Below are 26,228 nucleotides of genomic sequence, written 5' to 3' on the forward strand. Positions count from 1 at the left end.
ACCAAAATAATTTTATAACTGACTAAGAGTCTATGCACTAAAACAAACTATAACTACAATTGAAAACTAATTTCTTTCTAGATAAAGAATATGAGGAGGCAGTACTGCCACTGAGCTCCTCTGCTGAAGATGACTGAGAAGGAACTGAAAGGGTAAGGTTGTGCACACACTATATGAGCATCAACAGCACCACAAGACAACTTCTGCGCAAGAATGACCCGACTGAGCAGTGCTAACTAAATTATCCAATCTGTGGCACAGGAATGCACTGACACCTGAAGTGCAACACTCACAAGGACACTACCCAAATTTCAGAGATTTAAGTGATACTAAGCCAAAGATAGAAAAATATCATTATAAACAAAACATACTTCCTAGTGACTAAAACTTATTTTTACCAAGTTAGAATCTTTGCCTAAGCAGTTTTCTTACTTACGTTCATTTACCAGCTTCTCAAGCCACGCAACTAAGGGGATCAAACTTTCACAGCCTCAAAGGGTACTGCACCCTATGTTGCTAAGGCTAAGTCTCACTGCAGGCTTCTTGCGCAAGAACTTTTTGTGGAAGAGATCTTCGGCAAAAAATTCTTGCTCAAGAGTGCATCCACACTGCCATGTGCTTTTGCGCAAGAGAGCGTCCACACTGCCATGGATGCTCTTGTGTAAGAAAGCTCTGATGGCCATTCATAGAATGGCCATCAGAGCACCTGTGCTTTTTCCAATAGGGGTTTCTTGCGCAAGAAACCCCTGCTGTCCATCCACTCGCCTTTTCGCGCAAGAGCTCTTGCGCAAAAAGGCTTATTCTTAGTCGAAAGAGGAATAACTCTTGCGCAAAAAGCCCTGCTTTCTGATGATCTACTGTATTTTTTCTTGCACTTGTAATGTGGACGCTCTGCGAATTTTTACGCAAAAACTCTGCAGTATAAACGCAGCCTATGTGATGGATCACTAAAATGCTTTGGTCCCCTTATATAACACAAAGCTTATTGCCTCTGCCTTAAGAGTCAAGGACTCCTGGGGTACAGATTTTGACCCCTGGTGAGCTTACTATGCTTGTTCCTCTATTGCTCATTACTTTGTTTACCTTGTATGTAAATATATCTTCATTGTCCTCAGTTTGTAATACAGCCAGTAAGACAGAGGAATCCACATCTGCAAACTTGATGTATGCACTGCCTCCCAAACACACTTTAGGAACTTATTTCCAGCACATGCATATAAAAGTATTTGTGCATAACCCATAAACTCACCATTAAGTGACTTTCAGGACCAGCATGGCATTAGCTTAGATGTACCTCACATGGCATCTTTTAATACTTATTATGAGAAAAATGTGTTGAAGGTAACAAATGGGTGAGGCCTGACATATGGTACAGTACAATTACTCTCTGCCATTGGTCACTAAGGGGCGGCCTCAAGAGCTATAGAAAGTGAAGCTGTGTTAAAGCATTTGAGTCTAGAGGGAGGCCTAAATGTATGTTCAAGCATGTTATAAACCAAAAGGACTAAATGAGCCTAGGGAAAAGGGTTGTATGGTTTTGATATTTTACAATAATAAATTATCCTCAAAAGGGAAACAGTACTGTGAAAACATCAGATTTGATGATTTGATTGATATGAAACAGAAGGTAAATTGAGCCACTAGATGGGCCAGACATCTAATTTGATGATCCCTGCTAAACACAGAACTTAATCAGAAAACTGCTTAACTGGGTTAGTCTGCAGTGGATGAAATTACACGTATATAGAAATGTGTATACCAGGATAACCATTACATCTGTGCAAAAACTACATGTAGACAAGCCCTAACTTTAGACATTTAGGTTGAAAATTTTGGCTTATATTCATATTAAATATAATACACTACTGCAATGTTTCTTCAAAATTTCATTTGTTGTACCTTGTACTCTTTCTTCCATGCTTCAAAGAGTTCCAGAAATGTATTCCCTTCTTCAATTAGTCTAACATCCATTCGGTGAGCTTTGGCAAAAGATAGTATGGCTTTAAGGGAGCGCTCTGTCTCACTTGCGGCCCATAGTCCTCGACTTGTGGTGGGCAAACGGTCATCAACCAGCCCTTCTTCATCTTCTATCATCTCTTCAAAGATAGCCATCTGGCCATTCACACTTAAAATACACCAAAGCATACACTTGCACTAGCTTCTCAAGATAGATATATCTTACATACACATTGCTAGATCTAAATTTATATATAGATATATGCTATATTTAAGATACATACATATCTTACATATACATAGATATATTTCACTTCCATGCTATTGTTTTCTATTTATTAGTTAGGAAGCCCAAAACATGGCCACATTGATAATCAGGATATATTAAAAAGGCAAATTAAAAAGGTTAATCTAGGCCAAACAAATTTAAGCAACCTGTGATACTATTCACATTCAGGTTAACATCAAGTCTTACACTTCTGGTTTAGAAAATATATATACACATTTAGAATAGAGAAAAAACAGCTTTGGTTTATGTGTCTGCTTTTAAATTATGGTTCTCTGACAATTCCTTGAAAACAACGTGTTAGATACTGATATCATGAATACTGTATCATACTTCTTGAGTGGCTATTAAGGATACTGGAAGTATCAAGTGTAAAAAAATATTTTTAAATAGCACTTGTATATATTTAATTTCTTCCTACATGGACAACAAAGAGATACAGAGGAGAAATCTTGTCTCAAAGTCTACTTTCCCAAACAGAATCCCCTTTTCATACCAAACTGACCATGGATGAGGGAACATTAGTTAATGCCCTCACCAGCACAAGGAAAACTCAGTACCATGAACAAGTCTATTTCATGCCCAGTTTTATTAACTCACGCAAAAACTCATAAAACTATTCCCCTGACCATAGCAAGTGACAAGGGGCCAGAGGCTTCTCTCTTTGTACCTCTCACTTCTGGCAAAACAAAAAACACACCACACTCTTTCCTTAAAGCCCTTCTGAGTCATGGGACAGGTAGGTCCTTAGATCTTTCCATGCTGTTCCACCCTATTACAAGGGGATTTCAAAAGGTTAAGTTAGGAGCATAAATTCCATTGATTTTCAACGGGACTTGTGTGTCTAACTCATTTAAGTGCTTTTAAAAATCCCTTTCATCAACCCTAAACTGTCTGTATTTTTCCCACTCTCCCTCCCACTGGACAGTTGAGATTTACTACCTTTTAAAATGTAAATTTATATTTGGCCATTGGACAACATGGGATCGGGGATGATAGCCAGGATCTTCAGAGTACTAATTCCAGCTCTGACACTGACACACTGTCCCTCCCTGGGCACACTTTCATAACCATCGCCACAGTAATTGCTATCAACTACAAAAGCGACGAGGAGTCCTGTAGCGCCTTATAGACTAACAGATTTATTGGAGCTTAAGCTTTCGTGGGCAAAGACTCACTTCGTCAGCATCTGACAAAGTGGGTCTTTGCCCACGAAAGCTTATGCTCCAATAAATCTATTAGTCTATAAGGTGCCACAGGACTCCTTGTCGCCTTTGCCGATTCAGACTAACACGGCTACCCCTCTGATATTATCAACTAGTTTATCATACTGTACTCTCACTTAGAGGAAATTAAAGGCCAAATAGCCATGTTCTCTGAGTACTTATGATTTGCATAAAAGAGCATTTGCTCACACAGACTACGTAGCTGAACATACATTTATAAAATTGGCATATTAAAAAGATGGAAACATCTTGAAAATTTAGCTCTCTGAAAATCTTTAGTGATCTCTCAAATTATAAACCCTTAATGAGAAAACAGCATAACTTATTTGTTCATTTTAGAAGAGAGTTTTAAATGAAATATGCACATAAAAGTGATACTACCTAAAATATTAATATTGACTCCTTTTGTAAGAATATGTTGAAATAGTTTGATCCTAAAATTAGACAACTTAGGATGTCTTATATTTTAAACTAACTTCCAAAACAATTTTTTTTCTTTAAACCACAAATATAAGAATGCAAACTAAGTACTCACCTATGAGAGAACAGCTTTGACTCATAATCTGTGAACAGCTCATCAGCTTTACAGAACACACAACTGGAATACAACAGATTGCAAAGAGTGATATTTAAGACTAACTGTCCAGATAAATCCCTAAGAGATTAATATACATATAAACTCATTAATTTTTCAGCTATACAGTGAAAAGAATAGGAAACCTCCATTTTAATTTGTTTTTTTTAATTAACATAGGGGCTGTTCCAGCAAACTGGATCCATGCAGTCATAAGGGTCTGTTTGCATGGATCTCATGTAAGATGTGAGCTTTAATATTTCAATTTCTTTTTTCTTCCTCTTATTCCGAAATAATAAGGAACACACCTTCTACAAAAACAATGTTTTGACATACTTGTTCAAAGGAAGTCTAACGGGTCGTAGATGGCAAATAGTGGCAGCTTCAATAACCTTCTTAGAGGGAGGACCTTCTAGATTTTTCACAGCTTCTCTTACAAGCTTCTGGAACTTCTTCACCTCCTCCATTTGTGTTGTGAGCAGGTACTGAAGGCCTCTACAGTCACGAAACCTGACCAACAACAAAAACACACCACATCACGTCATCAAGTCAAAGCCTAATTCAACATTTTCACAAAAAAAAAGAAACAAATAAATGGCAGTATACAATGAAACTATTTAAAGCCCAGTCCTGCTCAGATAGCCCAGACTATCACAAATAGTCCCATTGAAGTCAGTGAGACAGAAAGACTTAGATATTAGAAATGGGGAAACAGCATATACCAACTTGGTCATTGGTTCAAATCTTGTCAAGGTCAGTAATGCCTGAAAGTATTTACCATCTAATTTGCATTTGATGTCCAGGGAGTAGCTTGATGGTCTCAGTCCAGTTTACAGGGGACACACATACATAAAAACACCATATACCAAGCACTTGCTACTCTAGTTCTCAAGTAAAATACAGAGCAGGCACGAAGATGAACCACCCTTTCAAACCTAGGCACCCCTCTTGATCAGTCGCACAACATGCTACAAATGCAATATGAGGGAAGTGAATGGTTGCTGCCCATGATATAACTCTTCTTTGACTATACTGCTTTGGATGACAGAACACTACTCAATTTAGCATCCTAAAGAGCACTCAGTAGTAACTCGGTGTTATGAACATCTCAGAAATGGAGGTTGTTCATAACTTTGAAATATTCATAATTCTAATCAAATGTTGTAGTCCTTTCAAAAGTTTACAACTGAGTATATCTGAGTTTCAGCTCTGAAACTTTACTATACACAAGAAAAATGCTGATTTTAACTACATTAATTTAAATGAAACAAGTACAGAAACAGTTTACTTACCCTGTCAAAACATTTTCCCTTTCTTTTTTTAGTAGTACACATCTAAACACAATACTGGGCTGCACAATGTTTGCTTTTATTGGGGGGGGGGAGGAGGGTGTCTCTGCTGCTTGAGAATGTACACTTCTGGTTCCAAATGAGGTGTATGGTTGAACAATCAGTTCATAATTCTGATGTCTGTAACTGATGGAGTGGTAAGGTATGTGTAAGCATGAGTGCACAAATGCGTTAAACAGATTGCTTCGCTCTCAGAGGGAACATCAGATTCATAACATTCCAAAAGTATAATGAGCCAAGTTAGAGAAAGATAAGTTCATCTCTGTAAGTTGAGTAAAGCTAGAAAATGGGTAGCTGTTTAAATGATTAAGTTAAGCAATACTTTGGGCTAATTTGGAATTCTGAAATGAAATAAAACTCACAAATGGGAGAACAAACCAATTACCAATAGGATATTTTGGAAACATATGGGTACCATTTAAGTTTGAATTAATAATATAACCCGAGCTCCCAAGTGTTCCAAATGTAAGAGAGAAATCCTACTTTGTATTTTGGATCATTCAACTCCACTACTCAGCTATTACACAGCCCTTACTGCTTCCACATTACATTTTAGTAATACAAATATTTTAGCTTTTCTGGAGTATATTTATTTCATAGCTTAAAGTACTTTATAAAGGAGTACCAAGTATCATTATCCCCTATTTTACAAATGAGGAAATTGAAGCACAGAAAGAAGAGTGACTTGCCCAAGGTCATAGCTTGTCAGTGGCAGAATTGGGAAGGTAATCAAGATTTTTCTGACTACTTATTTCAAGGGAAGAACTGTTTTCTCCTTCAACATACGTAGTGGCAAATACAACTGGACAGAAATTTTTTGATGAAATTTAGTTTAGTCGGGTAGAGTGAATATTCCAATGAGTCTAGCACAGATTCAACAGAAACTTTGATTGCAATACAGCAGTTCATTCCGTATAGCAATGTAGAATAAACAAACAGAACTTTTCCTATAAGGGATTCACATTTCATTTTTTTTTCAACAGGCAAATACTTAGTTTTTCACACTGCTTGCACTTTATGTTCCTGTATCTGAAACCAGACTGTTAACAAGTAAAGTAAATGCTAGTCACTCATCTATAGTCACTTTACAGGGTAAATATATGACTAATTTATTGCTCCATGAGTTGGGAGTATTGCACAGGAAGCACTCCTGAGCTTTGGACCGATGGTATTTGTGAAAAGGGTGATGTAAGTATGGTGGAAGTAACAGGTGGTAATTCCAATACAAGAAGCAGTACTGATGGTCTCCAGTGGTAAACTCATCCCAAATTCCTTGGACAGAAAATGGTATCTGAAGAATAGGAAACTGCAAAATGGGAAATGGGTAGATCTTGAAAGAGATCAAAAACTGATGCAAATGAATCCCTAGAGGGACAAAATAAATTGCTAGTTGGTTTGTTTTAGAGAATGATCAATCCCAATGCAATTAACATTGAGTTATTTTGCTCAGCAGTTTCATGAACACAACATTAAAAAACAACAACAGCAGATTATGCAAAGGAGAACATTTTAATGAACACTTATCTTGGGAGAAAACTGAAGGCCTTGCTCTTTTGAAGTTTTATATTTAGTTTCTCCTTTTTGAAGTATGTTTTTAAACTTAATTGCAGCCCAGATGTTCTGAAGCACAAGTGCTTGGCATTTAATTTCATCGGCTAGCACAAACTGATTAGAAGACTTCAACACAGTTAAGTGTATTAATTATGCTATTTTGTTGTTATTCTCTTACTTGTCTGCCATGGAGAGTTTATTAGTTTGCTGTTTGTAGTTACTGGTTATCTCATTTTGCACACGCTGAACAAGCTCCTCATCAATGGCATATTGTATTGCTGTCTGGATCACATCCAACCACCAAGGCGACCCAGAATGTACCTGTATGCAAGAGAGATTTATTCAGGAATACTCACAACAAAAGTAAATGCTTTGCCTGCCCACAGTGGTAAAAGCCTTTTTTATTCTTTAGATCATAATCTTTCTGGACTGGTAAATTCTACTGGAAGTAGCCAAGAGATGAAGCTATAAAGGCCTACCTTTGCCCACAAATGTATCCAGCATAACTACTAAAATTTACCTCCTTGTAAATTTCATTTACATCAATATCTTTATATTGTTTACATGTGAGGCACAGGCTGGCTATCTATGCAAGAGAAGAAAAATAATGTCTTGTAGCATGTGCAGAAGTAGAGTAGTTTGGAAGTTTCCTTCCAATCTGAATAACTCCCTTTTACTCTAACACAAACTACTATTAGGAAAAGAAAGGCTAGAGGAATAAGACTTTTTAATGAGAGAATGTGGATGGAAAGGGAAAACATATTTGCCAGCGTGGACTGATCTAAATTACAATTTAAATCACCAAAAAAAATCAATGATTTAAATCAAATTTCCCATTAGGGATATTAAAATGCTTTTTTTTTGTAAACATGTAACTGCTGAAATGTACAGTGGTTACACTTTTACGCTCAGTGGGATAGGTGGGAGCCAGTGTTTGTGGCAAACAGACTTTTAAGCCAGCTCTCTGCAAGCACCAGCTCCTGCCTGCCTCACTGAGTGCATAAGGCAGCAATGTGGGGGGAGGGGAAGGAGAGAGGGGAGCACTGGAAGGTGGCTCCACAGGAGATCCTATGCGCATTGTCTCCCATCTCCCCCCACAGAGGCAGTTGGGATAGGGCTGTGTGTAACCATTAGGAATAACTGATGAGCCCAGCTCATCAGTTACTCGTGTAAACAGGTACACCATCACATCCCTATTTTCCATTGATACGTCTTCATATATTACTTCCAACAGTGATGCAAATCTGATCACTAAAACTTGTTAATTTACACCTGAGGACAGCATGTTGCAACATCTAAGAGGGTATACTTTGTATAATGTTTTTAGATAACTTGATTTTTATTAATTTAGGAAATAATACATAATACTCATTACCTGTATCAAGCTGCAGATTCAACAGCAGTACATCAGGAATGGTAAGAACTAAATCATACATACAAATACAACATAACTTATATTTTATTAAACTAAATTTTAAACATTATATAAACATTTCACATTTGCAATTGCAATAGTCTCCAAATTTGCTGGCTGCCAGCTGTCCTTAAACTTTTTTTTTTAATTTTCAAATTTTATTAACTCTAACAGATAAGTCCTCAGAACACTAATAAATGTATGGTATCATTAAAACTTCTATAACCCAGCTCTCATCTTCCCCAGGTCTACCGTCACTTTGATTCAAATCTGATTCCAAGTTACCAAAACAGCTAAGGCTGACTACCATTATGGTCTGTGATCATGATGTTCCAAAATAAGGGGCATGTATTAGGTAATATAAAATAAGAAAATGACATTCAGTGGCAACTGGCAACTCCAGATTTCTCTTACTACAGCTTTCCGTACTGTACACTTGGATGATAGATTCTAAACCTAGTTAATTAATTAAACAAGCCACAAGGATTAGGTATTCTAATTTTTTTTCCTAGCAATATCTAACACAGCAAACTGCCTGGGAATTTGCTTGTTAAATCACACTTATACTAAAGGCATAGAGAGAGTCCTGAAGAAGGATGCATCGCAACGCTGATCCATAATGTTCTTCAGACATATCCACATTTCCATCCACATCATTTTCTCCCATTAAGCAGTTTTCCTTATAATGTTTCATTCTTGCAGCTAGGCCCTATATCTTCTTCTTGCATTGCTTACACTTGATGCATTTTCCTTTTTTACCCAGGGAATGAATTTCTTCAAAATATTCCCAGATAGGTTCTCTTTTATACCCAGAAACCATGACAGTTTTTCTGTGGCAAAAGTGAAAGGCAATATAGGAAGCTGTGTGTGTCCTGAATAATATCTTCCTTTTTTCTTTCTAGTCCACTTCACTGTTTCACCTATGCTGCCTCCATTCTTTTCTATATATTGTGTGTCGGTCTTTATACAATGTCTTAACTAACTTTGGCGTGGTTGGCCCAGGGCCACCACCACATAAACATAGAACAAAAAAACAATCCTATCCAGCCTGTGTCTGGTCACATCTGTGTACAATCTGCTTAGAAACAGAAACTGAAAACCCAGAACTCTCAAGAAGCAAAGGCTGGTTGTTAGGCTGGACAGATTAGAGCCATTAATTTATGTTTATGAGACTGTACAGATAGGCGTAGCGTTTCTGTGATAAGATTTAACTGTAACCTATTTTTAAATGAGAAATTTAGTATTTTAATGATTTTTTTAAAATAGGATTTTTTAATTTTTAAAAAAACATTGATTTTTATCCACCCTGATATTTGCTCATGTGATATTTCATCTTGTGACACAGTGTAGCCCAACTGGCATTTCAGTGCAAGACTTCATCAGTATATTTTTCTATTACACCTCTCCTCATCAGCTAGGTAGTCAGAATGAATTAATGTTGTTGAGATACACTTGCTGGAAGAACCATTCCTTAGAAATGAATGTAGACATCACCTGACAGAGTTTTTAAATTCAGTAACACAGCCTCTTCTAGTATGGCTAGTATGACTTTATTCTTCTAGCTTGATTCTTAACCTAACTTTCAAGAGATAAACATGCATGTGTATCATATGGTGCGATGGAAAAAGCAAAAAGCAGATGCTTTATTATAATTTTCTGTTACCTTATGTTCCTCCAATCTGCTTGTTGTGCCCATTTGTTGTAGCTCATCAAATACTAAAAATGTAAGCTCTTTCGAGGCAGGGGTCATCTTTTTTTGTGTGTTTGTGATGTGCCCAGTACAGTAAGGTTCTATTCTGTTTGGGCCTCTACATGTTATCATGTATTAAATAATATTTGGAATCAAGGATACACAGGTTAAAAGTAATTAGTAAATCAAAAATCATAAACCAAAGAGGCACCTGCCTTTCTCTGGAGCTCACGAATGGTCTGTAACACTGGCTGCAAAGCCTGATGAGCTTCTGAAACTTCTGCATTGGATTTACTCATATAATGTTGTCGAAGTTGTTCAGCCTATATGCAAATAAGAATTTAAATTATGCATCAATCATTTATATCTACAAGGAATAATTAAACAGAGAAAAGCTCTCAATCCCTGAATTACATTAGTCCAAGAGTGAAGTTGATTACCCAAGGTCTGAATTTGCTTCCCTGCAAACTCAATTTGTTGTGTTTTTTAAGAGCTCGAATTGCATGAAATTCAAAACATGTGAACAGTACTACTGTAACAAATTGTAGGCAGGGAAGGAGGCTGAATAGTAATTTTTCTTCTCCAAACTCTTATTTTAAGCCATTCTGTTGAGCCTACAGATATCTATTGCTGAATCAGAGAACAACAATTTATTTACCTGCACACCACAACTCAGTGCTATAAGTGAGGTAAGAAAATTTTGGGCCAAAGGTTTGGGTTTTTTTTTTTTTAAAGAAAAATGCAGATTTGGGTTGACCACAACATTTCACAAATTTGTGTTAGTTTCAACTCAGAAAAAAACCTTTAAAACACTGAGGGAAAAAAAAATCAAAATAATAAATCTAATATTAACGTTAGATATTTAGTTTCAGATCAAACACAATCTGCTTCACTTTGCATTTAGCTGTGATATTCGGAAATCTGAAGAACTCTGTGTGGCTCAAAAGCATCTATCTGTCACCAACAAAAGGTGGTGCAGTAAAAGATATTACCTTCCCGATTTTGTGTGTCTGCCATTTTTAGTCAAACCAGATGAACTTTTTTTGAAGAAGCACATCTATTAAAAAAAATTAATTGTAATATTGGCACCAGTTGGCAATATGTTAATGTCAGGTTAACAAGTGGGTTATTGGCATGTGAATTTTCTCAAACAAATGGTCAATAAAATCAATTTTGGTGTATCACATTTTTGCCTTTATTTTCTGTGTTTTGGGGTTGGCTAAGTTTCACTTCACTTTTCCATTAGTATGAGAACAACATCATTATTGGTACGTATGAAGCTTAGTCACTGAAACTAAAGAAAAGTTCATGGGATTGGGCTAGAGCTCTTTATTGAAAGAGGATAATGAAGAAGAATCTCAATTCTTTTGTTTAAAAATGAAAGCTAAGCTTCCATCCCTTTTCCTTGTGACAACAACATTAAAAAAGATAAAATGATGTTAATCTTTTGTTAACAAATTGACTGCTGTAGTCCAACTTGGTCCCTGAGAGTGCTTGTATAGCCCCAACCCTCACATTAAGAAAAGTTCTTAATGTGAGGGAATGTTAACATGTAATTGCTTACACAATTAACTGATAAGCCTTGGCTCATTGGTAAATCATAATGGCTACACACACCGCATTTTGCTGCCTCTAATATACAGGCAGAAAGGTGTGTGTGGCGGGGGGGGAGTGAGAGCCAGTGCACACAGAGCCGCCTCCCTCCCGCCCCCCGCCAACTCCCACAGAAGTAGCAGTGCAGGGGCGCAGGCTTAAAAGCTGGCTCCCCATGAGCACCAGCTCTCACAGAGCCACCTGCCTCCCACGCAGCTGCCTCTGATAGAAAGGCAACAGTTGTGATGGTGGGGAGCAAGTGGGAGGGAATCTGATTCTGTTCTCTCATACTAGAGTAATCAAGAGTGAGGTCAATGAAAGGAGGGGCACCAGCAGTAATGGAAGGAAGATCAGGCCTCTGAAGTTCTATTCCCCAAATATCCAATACTAACCCTCTTCCCTAAGTCCTTTTACCAGTGACAGATGACCAGTTCTTTCAGCTACTCACACAAGTTCAGGGAGATTGGTGCCATCTTCCTCCTCCCATACCAGCTAGAAGACTACTAGTAACAAAGGAGATTCTCCCACATTAAAATTTAAAAAGGGGTTCTGTTCCAACCATCTACCAAGCCCATCACCAGAGAGCCTCTGGCCTGATCACAACATAATTAGAGATGACAGGACAACCCACCTACCACTATTTTTCTTGCTCTGGTTAATAACTGAGCATGTAAGGAAGACAGGTATGAGCCTAAACAAAAGTAAAGGATGGATAGAAATTAATCAGAGTGGGGTGAGGAATAGAAGAATATGGAACTGATGGAATTCAGGTGAAGCAGAGTGGAGGGGACTTCCCACATATCACTGAGGTAGAAATTTTGAGAAATAATGCTTTTCTCCTAGCAGTTGGAAGCATAAGTTGGGCTCTTTGCAACCTGAGTGTGGCTATTATCATTAGGGTTGCCAGATGGTTTAACCAAAAATACTGAACCCCCCTATTCCCCCCCCAAAACACACCGGGGATAAAATTCTGTTGAGAGGAAAAAAATGTACCCCAAGAGTTATGCTAAGAGCACTTAGAGAGAAACTGTCTAGATTTTGTTGAATCGTTAGCTTTTCTCCAAAAAGACTGGATCCTGTAAACTTGGACAAGCAAAGGAACTGCTTAAAGTAAGTTTACACCTTCCATAGACACAGCCGTAGGTGATGCCTGGCTATTGAGATGGATATTATGGCTCAGGCTGAGAACTTAAATGCCTCCACTGAGGCACCAGCAGCAAACACTGGTGCTAAGGAGACTTGCTTTAAAATGGAGCCAGAGTCAGGGTGATCTCTGACCTTAAGGGCTTTGAGGTTCTCTAGTGAGGAAATAAATGCTTTTGCAAATCAGGCAGCTGTTAGGAATGCTTGAAAGATACTTGAGTAGGCTTCAAAATTCATCTTTCTATCCATTTCATTCTTAGGCTGTGTCTACACTGCACCCCTTTTCCGGAAAAGGGATGCAGATTAGACACATCGGAATAGCAAAATCCGCGGGGGATTTAAATATCCCCCGCGGGATTTGCATTTACATGGCTGCCGCTTTTTTCCGGCTTGGAGATAAGCCGGAGAAAAGCGCCAGTCTAGACGTGATTCTCCGGAAAATAAGCCCTTTTCCGGAGGATCTCTTATTCCTACTTCGAAGTAGGAATAAGAGATCCTCCGGAAAAGGGCTTATTTTCCGGAGAATCACGTCTAGACTGGCGCTTTTCTCCGGCTTATCTCCAAGCCGGAAAAAAGCGGCAGCCATGTAAATGCAAATCCCGCGGGGGATATTTAAATCCCCCGCGGATTTTGCTATTCCGATGTGCTACATTAGCATTCCTTTTCCAGAAGGGATGCCAGTGTAGACGTAGCCTTTGAGTACAACTCCCTCTCTAAGGAAAAAAAAACAAATCCCTGGTGAAGGATGCTACAGCAGAATCCAGTTTGGTATGTCAGTAATAGGCCCCTTTGGTTTTTGAATGTTACAGAGCCCTAGGTCACCCCTCTTAATGTGCTTGTCTTCATTGGGCTTGTTCCATTCATCTCTAGTCATTTCCTTGAAGAAAGAAAAACAAGAAATTGCAGGCTCAGAGAATGACTGTGGATAGAGTGCAAAGAGCCACGTATAATATATTTATTTTGATAGATAGATAGATGGATAGATAGATAGATAGATAGAGTACACAAAATATAGTGATAAAAATAACATTACAGGACATTTCAGACAAAAACCAATAAAAAAGCCTCTAGGCACTTAAAAAATTCCTGGCCAGTCCATAAATTTTCAGAGAACTTGACAAGGAACAAATATCAAATTAAAAAACCCCCAAACCTTTAAAAATACAGTAATATTCTCATACTAAAAAAAAAAAAGCATCCCCACCGTGTATTTTAAATTTAACATTATTGCCTTATTATGTCCTGTGAGTTTTTTAAAATTAAACTGAACTGAGAAGTAAATTAGCACAATTTGAAGTGCCTGTTTCACTCCAGCTTGTGGATCTCTAGTATGGTTTCCTATGGTTTTTTTCTTAACTTATGAAGATTATGGCTTTTTTATAGTTCTAAAAATTCAGGTCTGTCCCAGACTGCAAATATGAGAGGTTCAAAAACAATAAGGGAGAGACTCATATCTCAGAATAATTGCTTCAGACTGGCAAACAGTCTTTGAATTTTCTTTAAAGAAACACTGTAAATCAGGTACATGCTGATTTTTTTTTTCCCTGGAATTTAAATATGACATCTGTGTTGGCTGCCTTATTCTGCATCCATGAAGACTTTGAGTTTAAGGTGCTTCAGCCCCCCTGCTCTGATCCAATCTCCCTCCTCTCTCCCAGAAGCAGGCACCCCTAGGCCCTCGCTCTAACCTAATGAACCCACCCCTCCCCGAGAGCTAGGAACTCTTAGCCTCCCTGCTCTAACCCAATGCACCTCCTCTATCTCAGAGCCAAGCACCCCCTGTGAACCCCTCCCTAGCTCTAACCTATTCCTGGGTCTCACTGGAGCCACCGCCGCCACCACTGTCACGCGCTTCTCTGAGGAATTATCAGTCGTCGATGGGCCGTGGCCTTCAAGCGGAGCAGGGCCACCTCTGTTCTACCACATGCTAGGATATGGCATGCTAACTGGAGTGAGGACCCTGCTGACATGCACTAGAAGTTCTCTATAGTCCCATTTCATACAAGCTAGCTCATGCACAACAGACTAATGCATTGTATAGACAACCCCTGATGCCTGGAAATGTATTTCCTTTCCTTCACTGATTAAAACACCCACCAGTACACTACTAGATAGATAACAGAACAGGTAAAGGAAGAAAAGGTATAAAACATTGAAAAGGAAAAAGAGTGCTTAGTGTACATGAAATTGAGCAGAGATTCACAAATACTAAATTGAGATATATCGTATCTACTCAGAAAGGCCTATGATACTGTCTCACATGACTTTGCATAAGCAAACTAGAGAAATATAACAGAGGTGAACTTACAATAAGGTGGCTACACAACGGATTGGAAAACCACACCAAGAGAAGTCAAGCTGGAAGGGTAGATCAAGAGGGGTCCTGCAGGGATCTCTCCTGGGGATGGTCCGACTCAATATCATTATAAACTATTTTGGATAATAGCACAGAAAGTAAGCTTATAAAATGAAGAGACAGTGGTGGTGGCGGTGGCAGCAGCTCCAGTGAGACCCAGGCATAGGTTAGAGCTGGGAAGGGGCTCACGGGGGATGCTTGGCTCTGAGTTAGAGGAGGTGCATTGTGGGTAATACCAAGCTGAGAGGGATTGCAAGCACTTTGAAGACAGTAGAATTCAAAATGATCTTGACAAATTGGAGAAATGGCCAGAATAAACAGGATGAAATTCTGTAAGGACAAACACAAAATACTATACTTGGATGTGAGGATTATAGTGTATCACAAACCAAATATGAGTCAACCATGTAATACAATTGCAACAAACAAACGAACAAAGATAGATTCTGGGATGTATTAGTAAGAGCATTGTAAGCAAGACCATGAGAAATAATTCTTCCACTACACTCAGCACTGAAGAGACTTCAGTTCGAGTACTGTATCCAGTTCTGGTCACCACAACTTTGGAAACGTGAAGAAACTGGATCCAGAGGAGAGCAACAAAAATGATAACATTTCTAGAAAACATAACCGACAAAGAAAGATTGAAAAAACTGTGTTTGTTTAATTTGGAGAAGAGAAGATTTAGGGGAGGGAGAGAGATAATAGTCTTCAAGTGTGTAAACGGTTGTTATAAAGAAGCGAGTGATAAATCATGCTCCTTGTCTGCTGAGGACAAGAAGGAAGTAATGGACTTACATTGCAGCAAGAGAAGATTTAAGGTAGATATTAGGAAAAAATTCCTAACGATAGTTAAGCTCTGGAACAAATTATCTAGGAAGTTGTGCAATCCTCATCACTGGAGGTTTTTAACAACAGGTTGTACAAACACCTGACAGGAATGGCCTAGATAGCACTTGGTCCTGCCTCAGTGAAGGAGACTGGACGATCTATCAAGGTCCCTTCCAGTCTTACACAACTATGACTGTGATCATGTCACCTGACTACTGTATTAGCAAAGGCCATACAACGTTCCCAAAATGATTCCTAGAAATAATATAATTTTAAAATTACCACTAATGGAGTGTGGCTCTTGGTAAAAAGATGATAAGAGATCACCAGATACTTGTGAACTAAGAAGCTGACTATTATTTGGCAAACAACATTCAACAGATGGCTATGTAAATGTCAAACATAGGTATTTTCCATAGTTTGGTCCATGAGGAACAGAATACGTATTTAGTCTCCTGACGCCCTTTTTACATACTGCCCTATTTGATCCCAGTCCACTTATGAGGGGTAGTTTATTTTACGTGTTTCTAGATTAATTGACTATATACAACTACTGATACATAAAAATTTGCAAGATCATCTTTCTAGTAATCAATATTTAATTTTCCCCAAAACGTATTCATAACATAGCAAAGATCAGCATGCATTCAGAATAGCAGCAATTGGCCATTTTCAATTAAATGCAATTTTATTACATGGCTGAAAGTTAACCTACTTGGTCTGATGATTCCCCCTCCCCCCATGTTTTGACATAAAATAGAATAAAGATGGTTACAGTCTTAAAAAATAAAGTACAATCTGCAAAATATATTCTTTAAAACAGGAGTGGGGAACCTTTTTTGGGTCAGGGGCTGCACACAAGTGAGAAGCAAAAATACAACCCTCACCGAAGTGGCCCCTAAGAAGGAGAAAGACACTCATCACATTTTCCTTGCACACTAGAGCCTGGGGGGACATGCAAGTAGACTTTGTATGCTCCATACCCATGGGGGAAAGCAGGTGGTGGGGAGCTGGAGCACCAACATGGGCTCCTCAAGGCTGGGGAGGGAGCCCAAGAACTCAGGGATCAGATCCAGGGAAGCCATATCTGGTCCCTGGGCGTCAGGTTCCCCATCACGGTTTTAAAATATATTTACATCAAAATTATCAACAATCACCTCTTCCTCAAGTCTGCCATCACGCAATGTTGGTGGTATCCCCGGATGTTTTGCTGTCAATAGTTCCATCAGATTGTGTGTAGAATGAAGTCTCTACATGTACAGAAAAGCAACAAATATCATGAAACACAATATACAGTATTATCTGTTACTACAACAAAGTAATAATCAGTAGAATCATAGAACAAGGCTACTTATGAGAATAATAATTATTTAATATAAAGGTACAGCTTCCCTCCGTAAATTACAAAGTAAGCATTATTACTTCCATTTACAAAAGACAAAAAAGAAACAACCAAGGAACTGATTTCGCCAAGATCTCATAGCAAACCAATTAAAAAGTCTGATATCGAATCCATGTCTTCAATTCTCTGCTTTGTATTCTTTCCACTATATCACAGCTGTTTCCCCTAAAGCTATTGTGAGATACAAGACATTTATCTTAAAAAAGTATTCTTTTAAAATTATTTTTGAAAAGAATATGGAATGAAGTTGCTTATTATATTCCTAAAATAGACAAACTAGAAAAGCTGAAAGAAATTACAAATTCAGAGCAGCTTCTGATGTTTTTCTTAAGTTTCAATAGTATAGCTTCATTAGCATCATTACTGTTATATCAAGGCCAAAAGAGATCACAAGATCATCTATTCTAACTTTCTTTGTGTCCCAGGCCACTAAATACCACCTACTTATCCCCATACTAAGTCCAGAAACTAGAATCACCCTGCATTATTACAGTCTTCAAGATATATTATGGTCTTCAAGGGCACATCTACACTGCATGCTTATTTCAGAATAAGCTATTTCTGAAGAAAATCTCCAAAATAGCTTTTTTCAAAATAGTGCTTCTACACAGCAAATGCCCATTCAAAATAGAGTGTCCACACTCACTGGACGCTGAATCGCATTTAAGGCCACCTAGAAGCATTTCAGGCAGGGCATTAGGACAGCAGTCACTTCGCATAGCTGCTGCATGAGCTATGAGGCTCATGCTTCAAGACCCCTCCCCCCCCGTACAATTGTGTCTCAGGCTCTTGACCTTTGCCTACATCCTTGAGGGACAACAAAGCCTTTTCTCGACCTGCTGTGGTTGCCCTTGCAGACACCACAGTGCTCCAGCCATGAGCTGGACCTGCCTCCAAGCAGTTGACAGCTCATATATTGATTGCATGCTGCACCTCCTACTGCAATTTCTGCGGGCTGCCCTTGTGACCCTGGAGGAGGAGGACTCCAAGCTCATTGAGGGGCACCACCTCACCTCTCTCCATGCGCTGCTCATGCAGCTTGAACCCATCCTCCCTCCCCTGCACATCGTGCACCACCGCTTCTGGCAACTAGACACCAGTTCCGACTGGTGGGACTGGATTGTCATGGAGTGGTAAGAAGCCCAGCAGTGGCTCCTGAATTTCCACATATGGAATGACACCTTCATGGCTTGCCCCAGCCCTTTGACAACAGGACACCTGCATGAGACCTGCCATCTCCCTCCAGAATCGGGCACCCATCACCATCTGGAAGCTCACCACACCAGACAGCTACCAATCCATCGGGAACCATTTTGGCGTGGGGAGATCAACCGTTGGGGCCATGATCATTCAGGTGTGGTGCTCTCGTGCTATTGTCCTAGGAGGATGGTAAACTGCAAATGGGGTTCCCTAGGGAAGAGGATGATGGTGGAAGCCCCCTCCGTGAGAGGTTTTTCAGTCCCGCCTTCATGATGCCATGCCGGGGGTCAGGGTAACTTGGGGTTATTCCTGGTGTGTGAGAAAGAGGGGGATTGGGCTTGCGAAAACTCCTAAAGGCTCTGGCAACTCTGTGACTCTGTGTCTCTCCCTCTGCAGGTGGTACAGGCCATCAACACTGTCCTACTGCTCAGGGTCATCAACCTGGGCAACATGGACCCCATCATTCCCAGCTTTGCCACCAATGGGCTTCCCCAACTGTGGAGGGGCTACTGACAGCACCCACATCTCCATCCAGGCCCCCTACCACTGGGCATCCAAATACATCAACCGCAAGGGGCACTTCTCCATGGTCCTGCGGGCCCATGTTGACCACTGCGGCAAGTTCATGGACATCTACATTGGGTGGTTCGGGAAGGTGCATGACACCCGCATCTTCTGAAACTCCAGCCTCTTCCAGAAGCTAAACACAGGCACTTTTTTCTCTGACTGCATCATCAGGGTCAGGATGTGGCCATGCTAATGTACATTGTAGGGACACAGTCTACCCTCTGCTCCCCTGGCTGATGAAGCCCTACACTGGACACCTTGACCCCAACAAGGAACATTTTAATGCCAGGCTCAACAGGGCCTGCCTTTGGTGGAGGTTACCTATGGGTGTCTCAAAGGTAGGTTCCATTGCTTCCTCACTCAGCTGGACCTCGGCGAGTGGAATGCCCCACAAGTGGTGGCTGGGTGCTGTGTCCTCCACCACCTTTGTGAACATGAGGAGACGTTCCTGCCGGAGGGGAGATGGGGGGGGGGGGGAAGAGGCCGAGCACCTCGGCAGGGCCTTCGAGCAACCATGCACAGCTGCCATCTGGCAGGCCCATCAGGAGGCTGTGTGCATCCAGGAGGCCCCGAGGGAGAATTTCATCCAGGTGTGAGACTCTCCCTTGGGCCTCCCCACAAAGGGCCTCTGAAGTGGCCCACTGTGCCTTTCCTCCCCCCAACTCTCCCACCTTCCCCTCCCAACACAATAAACCACACTTTTTGGTTTGAAAGAATAAATTAATTGTCTTTAATTGGGGTAAACATAACAGGGGAGGGACTGGGAAAAAAATGTGGGAGGGGGATAGGGAGATGGAAGGGGAAGGGGAAGAAAAGTGGGGAGGAGAGGCTCAGGGATAGGGCTGGGACCGGCATCTGCCTCAGGTAGTCCCACTGCCTATTGTGTGGAACCCTCATTGGCCAAGAGAAAAAGGTGGGGAGACAGGTGCGGGAGCAGGTGTGGCAGCAGGAGTAGCCACCAGGCAGTCGAGGACAGTGGTGAAAGCCATCAGGTACCATGACGCAGCTGCAGGTCCTCCTGAAGTCTCCACTTCTGCCAGTCCTGGGAGCACTGCAAGGCAGCAATGTGCTCTGTCTGGAGGTCCTTGTGGGCTTGTGTGCACCTGTGGATCACGTGGGTAGGGAGGATGGCACAGGAGGTTTTGACCACTCCCCTCTCATAGCTGGTCCAGCTGCGTAGAACAAACAGAAAGGTCAGTCATCCTGGGAGACACTGTGCATGAAGCCTAGCCCTCAACTCTGAGCTGAGACCAAAAGGTCTCGGGTTAGACGAAGGCAATGTGCTTCAAGCAAGATAGCGGGCCCTTTCCTGCAGGAGCACAGATGTCCAAGAGGGGAGTCTTACTATCCCCACGTCCCAGGAACAAGCAGGCATGACAAGATTCTGGTCAGACTGGGAACCTGCAGCTGAGAGGGAGGCCACGGGGCAGCTGGCCTTCCCTCTGTGCCACGCACACGCTGGGTCCAGCAGTGGCGGAGTCCCACATAAAGAGGCCTTGCACCCCTGCCCACTGGAGGAAAGGGGGGGAAGGTGTTGGGAGGGTGGTGTATGTGAGCGGCAGACACTCCTCCGCCTCACTGCTCTGTCCCCAGGAGCAGATGGGCATGCCCATGTGTCATATGTGGCACTGCTGTGTGACTCCCTCCAGATCTTCAGTTTCTTTCTTGTGGTAGGAGGGTGTCCCACCCTGGTGTCAGAAGTAAGGCAGGCCTCTCCAGATATCCTGTGAGGAAGAGCACAAGCGTCCTCTGTTGCAACCTCCTGGGGCTAAGTGTCCTGGACTGGCACTAAACGTGCACAGGTTGCCGCGCAGTTACCCAAGCTGAAAAGGCCAAGCGAGGAGCGCGCAGCTGCCCCATACCACCCACCACCTCCAACCGTGTGCATTTAGGGAAAGTAATGGCACTCACCTGGTGGGCCTTCCCCAGTTTTGGATGATGCCTGGGAGACATCCCGGGAGGGAGAGGAGGTACCAGCTGCAGGATGAGCATGACCTCCTGGCTGGTGGGCATCGAAATTTTTCTGGCCTTGTCCGGCTCCTTCTCCTCCTCCTCCACACTGGCTCTGCCCCCTGGGAGGGCGACAATAGGTGTCTCCAGCCCTGAGTCCACAACGAGGTGAGGGAGGGACTGACCCACTCCCTAAGATGTGGTGGAGCTGAGTATAATATGGGCAGGCCTGCAGTGCTGCCCCAGAGCAAGAGCTATGCTCTCTGGCCTCGACATAGGCCAGTCTTAGTTTTTTATCTTTCATGAGCACCTGCTCCTGGGCACGCACGTGGCCCTTGTTGTCCAGGTTGTCAGCCATCTGGCCAGAGATATCTGCATTCCTGTGCCTGGTGTGGAGATGCTGGAGGTTTGCCACCTCTCCCCAGACCTCAATGAGGTCCAGGATCTCTGCAAGAGACCAGGAAGGTACACGGCTCTTTCATCCCGGGCAAGGTCCTTGGAGCTTGCTGCTGGCTCCCTTGCAGCTATGGATGGATCAGTGGGAGCAACAGGGTTGCTCGTGGTCGTTGCCAATGCTGTGCAGGCTGCTGCTCTGTGGTTCACAGCTATCAGGGCCAGCTGTATGCCACAAGCCCTTTTCCCTGTGGCTGCACCTTTAAAGCCTGCAGGGGAAGGGGGACTATAGAGCTCTGATAAGTGTGGCCAGAGTGGCCAGCAAGGCACGTATGGGATTTCAAAATAACTCCTGCTGCCCTGTCTACGCACACCCTATACCAAAATAGTAATTTTGGAATAGGCGTTTTTCCTCCTAAAATGAGAGTTACAGAATCCAGAATCAGATGCTTGTTATTTCAATATTATTGTGAAATAAAAGGCTTGCTGTGTAGACGCTCACATAGTTATTTCAGAATAATGTTCATTATTCCAAAATAATGCTGCTGTGTAGACGTGCCTCAAGATATTAAACCATCGTGTGCCACAAGAGGGAAAGTAATGCACCACTACACAAGGGCCCTGCAATGGCAGAGAATTGATTTAGTGAGATATACCCAGACATCAACAGAGGCAGCTTGATATGCCTATATAATTAATAGAAGGTAGATCCTGCTTGAATTGACAAAACAAAAATGTAACATCGGATGGGATAAATATGGCCAAAACAATGCCACATTGGTGCTGAGTTCTGTATTAGAAGACCCCAATGCAAGACAATGACCTGAAATAATATTTAATTTCCCTGGGGGGGCGGGGGGGGGGGGGGGCTGTAAGTAGTAAGGCAACCAACAGGAAACTACCTCACTTTTGAGTTATCACGAAAAATATATAAACATACATCTGCTGTAAGACAAAAGAGTTGGTCCAAATTTACCTAGTTTACTATGTACTTTAAATATAAACCATCATCTGCAGTTGCTGTTACTGCTCCCACCCCCAGGCCAATCAAGACAGGGGGACAGTGGAGCTCACAAAGTCTCTTACCTTGCCAGGGGTATGCAGCACTAGAGGGAACTGCCAGTTGTTCAAAATGGCTGGCGGTTCCCTCTGGGTACCATGTACCACTGGCAGGGTGGAGACTGAGTGCTCCCCTGCCCCATGGGGGAGTGCTCAAAGTCTCCCCCCTGCCAGTATCCCGCCCCTTCCTCCAGAGGCCCTGCCCCTTTGGACGTTAGCCCACGGCCACTATCAAAATTGGTGAAGTGGCCCCCTTACAAAAATTATTGCCCACTCTTAGAGGTATCATTTCTTGTGATATAACAATTTGACTTAGCTCCTTTTATACTCCAGAACTATCACAACTGCTTTTTATTTGTCTGTCTGAACTCTACCACCACTGATGTTAGCAATCATATGTGAGATTCCAGAATGAGAGCTTGATAAATTCTGTTGTACACCAGCAGGCAGAGTTCTAGTATTTTGGTGCGTCACACAAAATTAGAAGCAAGGTTTTATAATTTTATTTGTTGCAATATAGTGGCTTTTAAACAAAAACTCTGTAGATTAGCTGACTTTTCTCATACATCACAATGTTTAAAGTATATTATATTTGAAGACAGAACAAGTTAACAGCGTCCTTTTGGTAAACCCCAAGGAGAAACAGATGCACAAGAAATTTAAACTGAGACATGAGAACTGTCAAGTAAGTATAAGTAAGTATATGTTCACATGTTTATTTAAAAAATGCCTGTGAACTTAAATGCATACTTACTTGCAGTGAATCTGTTTTGAGCTTTTCTTTGTGCTCTTCAGAGGAACGCAACACCTCTCTGTAGAGGTCTGCTGCCAAAGCATATTCACCTGAAGAATTCAAATACATTTAGAACAAACACAGCATGAGGTCTATCTCCAAATGGCCACGAAAAGCTATCATCTATAACATATGTAAGATGCCCTCAGAGGGACCATCTACTATTTATCTGACAGTTTACAGCAACCGAAAAACCTGCTATTTTAAACATCAACCATTTTACCCAATAGTGGAGCTCTATTCTAAAAAGTAAGTCTGTAAAAAGGGCATAGTAGGATACTATATTTGTTATTTCTCAATTACTTCAAGAGCAAAGAAACTTAGAAAACTACAATTGTCCTGTAGCACCTTAAAGATTAACCAAAAATATGTAGATAGTATCATGAGTTTTTGTGGGCACAACCTGCTTCTTCAGATGACAAGTGGGTTGTATCCACAAAAGCACATGATACTATCTATATATTTTTTGGTTAGTCTCTAAGGTGCTACAGGACCATTGTTGGTTTTTTAATTTTTTTTTTAAGTTACAGACTAACATGACTACTCCTCTGAGACTTTCAAGAGCAAAGAGTCACAGTTCCCAAGTTAAATATGGTTTCTGCAATTACCAGACCTGCAAACTTGGTTTCAGAGTCTAACAGTATTCTTTTGTCTATATTTTCATACTTCAAAATTAGCCTTAAAATCCCATCCATTGCAACACTCACTACACTGGTACAACTAAATGCAGAATTTGCCAATTACCCAGGATAACGAAAGCATGAGAATGACTCTATAGCATGGCCGTTAGGGCACTTGCCAAGAAATTTCAACTTATGCTTCCAAATCCCTGCTCCAATGACTATTTAAATATTTATAAAAAGCAGAACAGCTTCAACAGGAGAGACTGAGAAAGCCTTATATGACTAGAGCACTCTCCTACAATACAGGAGACATATATTCAAACCCTTTATCTACATAAGGCAGAGGGAAGAGTTGAACTCTTGTTTCCTGCATCCCAAATGAGTTCCCTGATCATTGAGCTAAAGGTTTTAAAGAAAGCCACCTCTTACTGCAACCTCTTCCCATTTTTCCCACTGACCTTTTGTAAATCTACTCCTCTGCTTTTGTGAAAATGCCCTCAGTCTCAATGTTTTGTTTTGACTCACTAAATTATTCTGATTTACCAAAAAATTCATTTTTGGTTTGGTCTGAAATGAAAAGCTTATTTTGATTTTTCAGATTTACCAGTAATTCAAAACATCCATTATTTATCCAGGTCGTGCCCCTTCCACAATCACTTTTCAGAACAGAACTACAGGCAGTCCCCGGGTTACGTACAAGATAGGGACTGTAGGTTTGTTTTTAAGTTGAATTTGTATGTAAGTCGGAACTGGTACATATTGTAGGGGAAACTCTAGCCAAACATTTCTCCAGAGCTCAGTTTTATTCTCCCATGCCTCACTTCCCTCAGTCCCTCAAGCTGAGGTGTCTGCTGAGAAAAGCCGCTCCACGTCTCCCTGGTCTGCTGGGGGAGGGGGGGAAGAGGCGCTAGCTTCGCATCGCCCTGGTCTGCTGGGGGGAAGCAGCTAGTGCGGGTTGCCTCACCCCGTTTGTAAGTAGGGATCCGATGTAAGTCGGATCCATGTAACCCGGGGACTGCCTGTATAGTTTAAGAGGCCATGTGCACCTCGAAGAAAACATTAACTGATATTAACTTGAAGATGTATTTGTAAATCATAAAAACACAATTGTGCATGCTTTCCCTCCAACAACAAACACAGGAAGACTGGACGATAATGGTGAAAGCCCTTTCTAGTTACAAGTATCTTGAAAAATTATGTTTGAACAAGAGCTACAATTTCTTATGCTGACTCAGAGTTATTGGTGGCACTAGAGTAGGTGCTCATGAAAGATGTAGAATAGGATATCTATTTAGGAAAATAGGTGTTTATTACTTTTTCTTCATCAAGCTGCTTCTCAAAAAAGGGAAAAATTTCATCTTTGCTACAAGTACATTTCAAAGAACTGAAGCTTTGCTGATCATTCATTTTCATTATCGCTGTGTATTTCTATCCAGAATACTTGCTTCTCTCTCCTGTAGGTCCCAGCAGCCATTACAAACTATTCATTTCAAACCTATTAACTGCTGATAAGCTGAACCGAACTTAGTCTTTCAGGGATGCGGGTGGTGGCAAATTACAGGGTGAGGAAGTTATCTAGTAAAAGCTTTACTAAAAGAAGAACAGGTAAACTGAAAAGACTGCTGAAGTTAATACAGCTTAACTAAAATGACATTACGTAATTTACCAAATCTGAATTACTAGGTATTAGAAAATGCAGTATTCTACACACTTCAAAGCACACTGGTAATCACCAGGACAACAGCTGATTAATAGATACAAGTGGGAAGGAACTGAATAAAATGTATTCTTATCTCCACAAGAGATTGTTTTCAAAGTGAGTACTAACACTAGAACGAAGGGAGGTAATTCCATGCAACTTACTTGTTTTAACAGGGGTAACAAAAAAAGAAAAAAGAAAAAGAAAAAGGCAGGTTCTGCTTTTGTTTTGAACGTTTAGAACTAAGCATCCAAGCAAATTACACTGCTTGGTAACAGATTTGCACAATTATTTCTCCTTGCTTCATTTTTCAGATTTCTGATTAGAACCCAAAACCCCACACACTGATTCAATTGGAATCCACACTGCCATTTATATGCTAATATACTCTCAACTAACAGTGCATTTTCAGTGGCAACAACATAATGACTACATTCTCTATGCATACAGCAATTTCTTGAGACTTGGGGGTGGAAAGTATAATTTTCATTGCTTCCAAATCGGTTATCTTTTGTACTTCCAACTTCAAATGTCACTATCAGTCCTGGCTATTGATGCCACTACAATTTATTA

At 41.0% G+C, this 26,228-nt stretch overlaps 1 protein-coding gene across 2 annotated transcripts in view; it reads right to left on the bottom strand.

The window, feature by feature from the left end:
* SHPRH (SNF2 histone linker PHD RING helicase) overlaps positions 1–26,228 on the bottom strand; it is a 98,602-nt gene that overhangs the window by 32,066 nt on the left and 40,308 nt on the right. For both annotated transcript variants that reach the window (XM_075924373.2, XM_075924375.2), the window contains exons 15-21: positions 23,295–23,383; positions 17,127–17,219; positions 10,262–10,369; positions 7,121–7,263; positions 4,379–4,552; positions 4,004–4,066; positions 1,900–2,125 (exon numbers count right to left, since the gene is read on the bottom strand). In XM_075924373.2, the coding sequence (XP_075780488.2) occupies positions 1,900–2,125; positions 4,004–4,066; positions 4,379–4,552; positions 7,121–7,263; positions 10,262–10,369; positions 17,127–17,219; positions 23,295–23,383 (896 nt within the window). The remainder of the gene's footprint in view (positions 1–1,899; positions 2,126–4,003; positions 4,067–4,378; positions 4,553–7,120; positions 7,264–10,261; positions 10,370–17,126; positions 17,220–23,294; positions 23,384–26,228) is intronic.

This window comes from Pelodiscus sinensis, chromosome 3, assembly GCF_052426305.1.
Source record: "Pelodiscus sinensis isolate ZL-2025 chromosome 3, ASM5242630v1, whole genome shotgun sequence".
Lineage (NCBI taxonomy): Eukaryota > Metazoa > Chordata > Testudines > Trionychidae > Pelodiscus > Pelodiscus sinensis.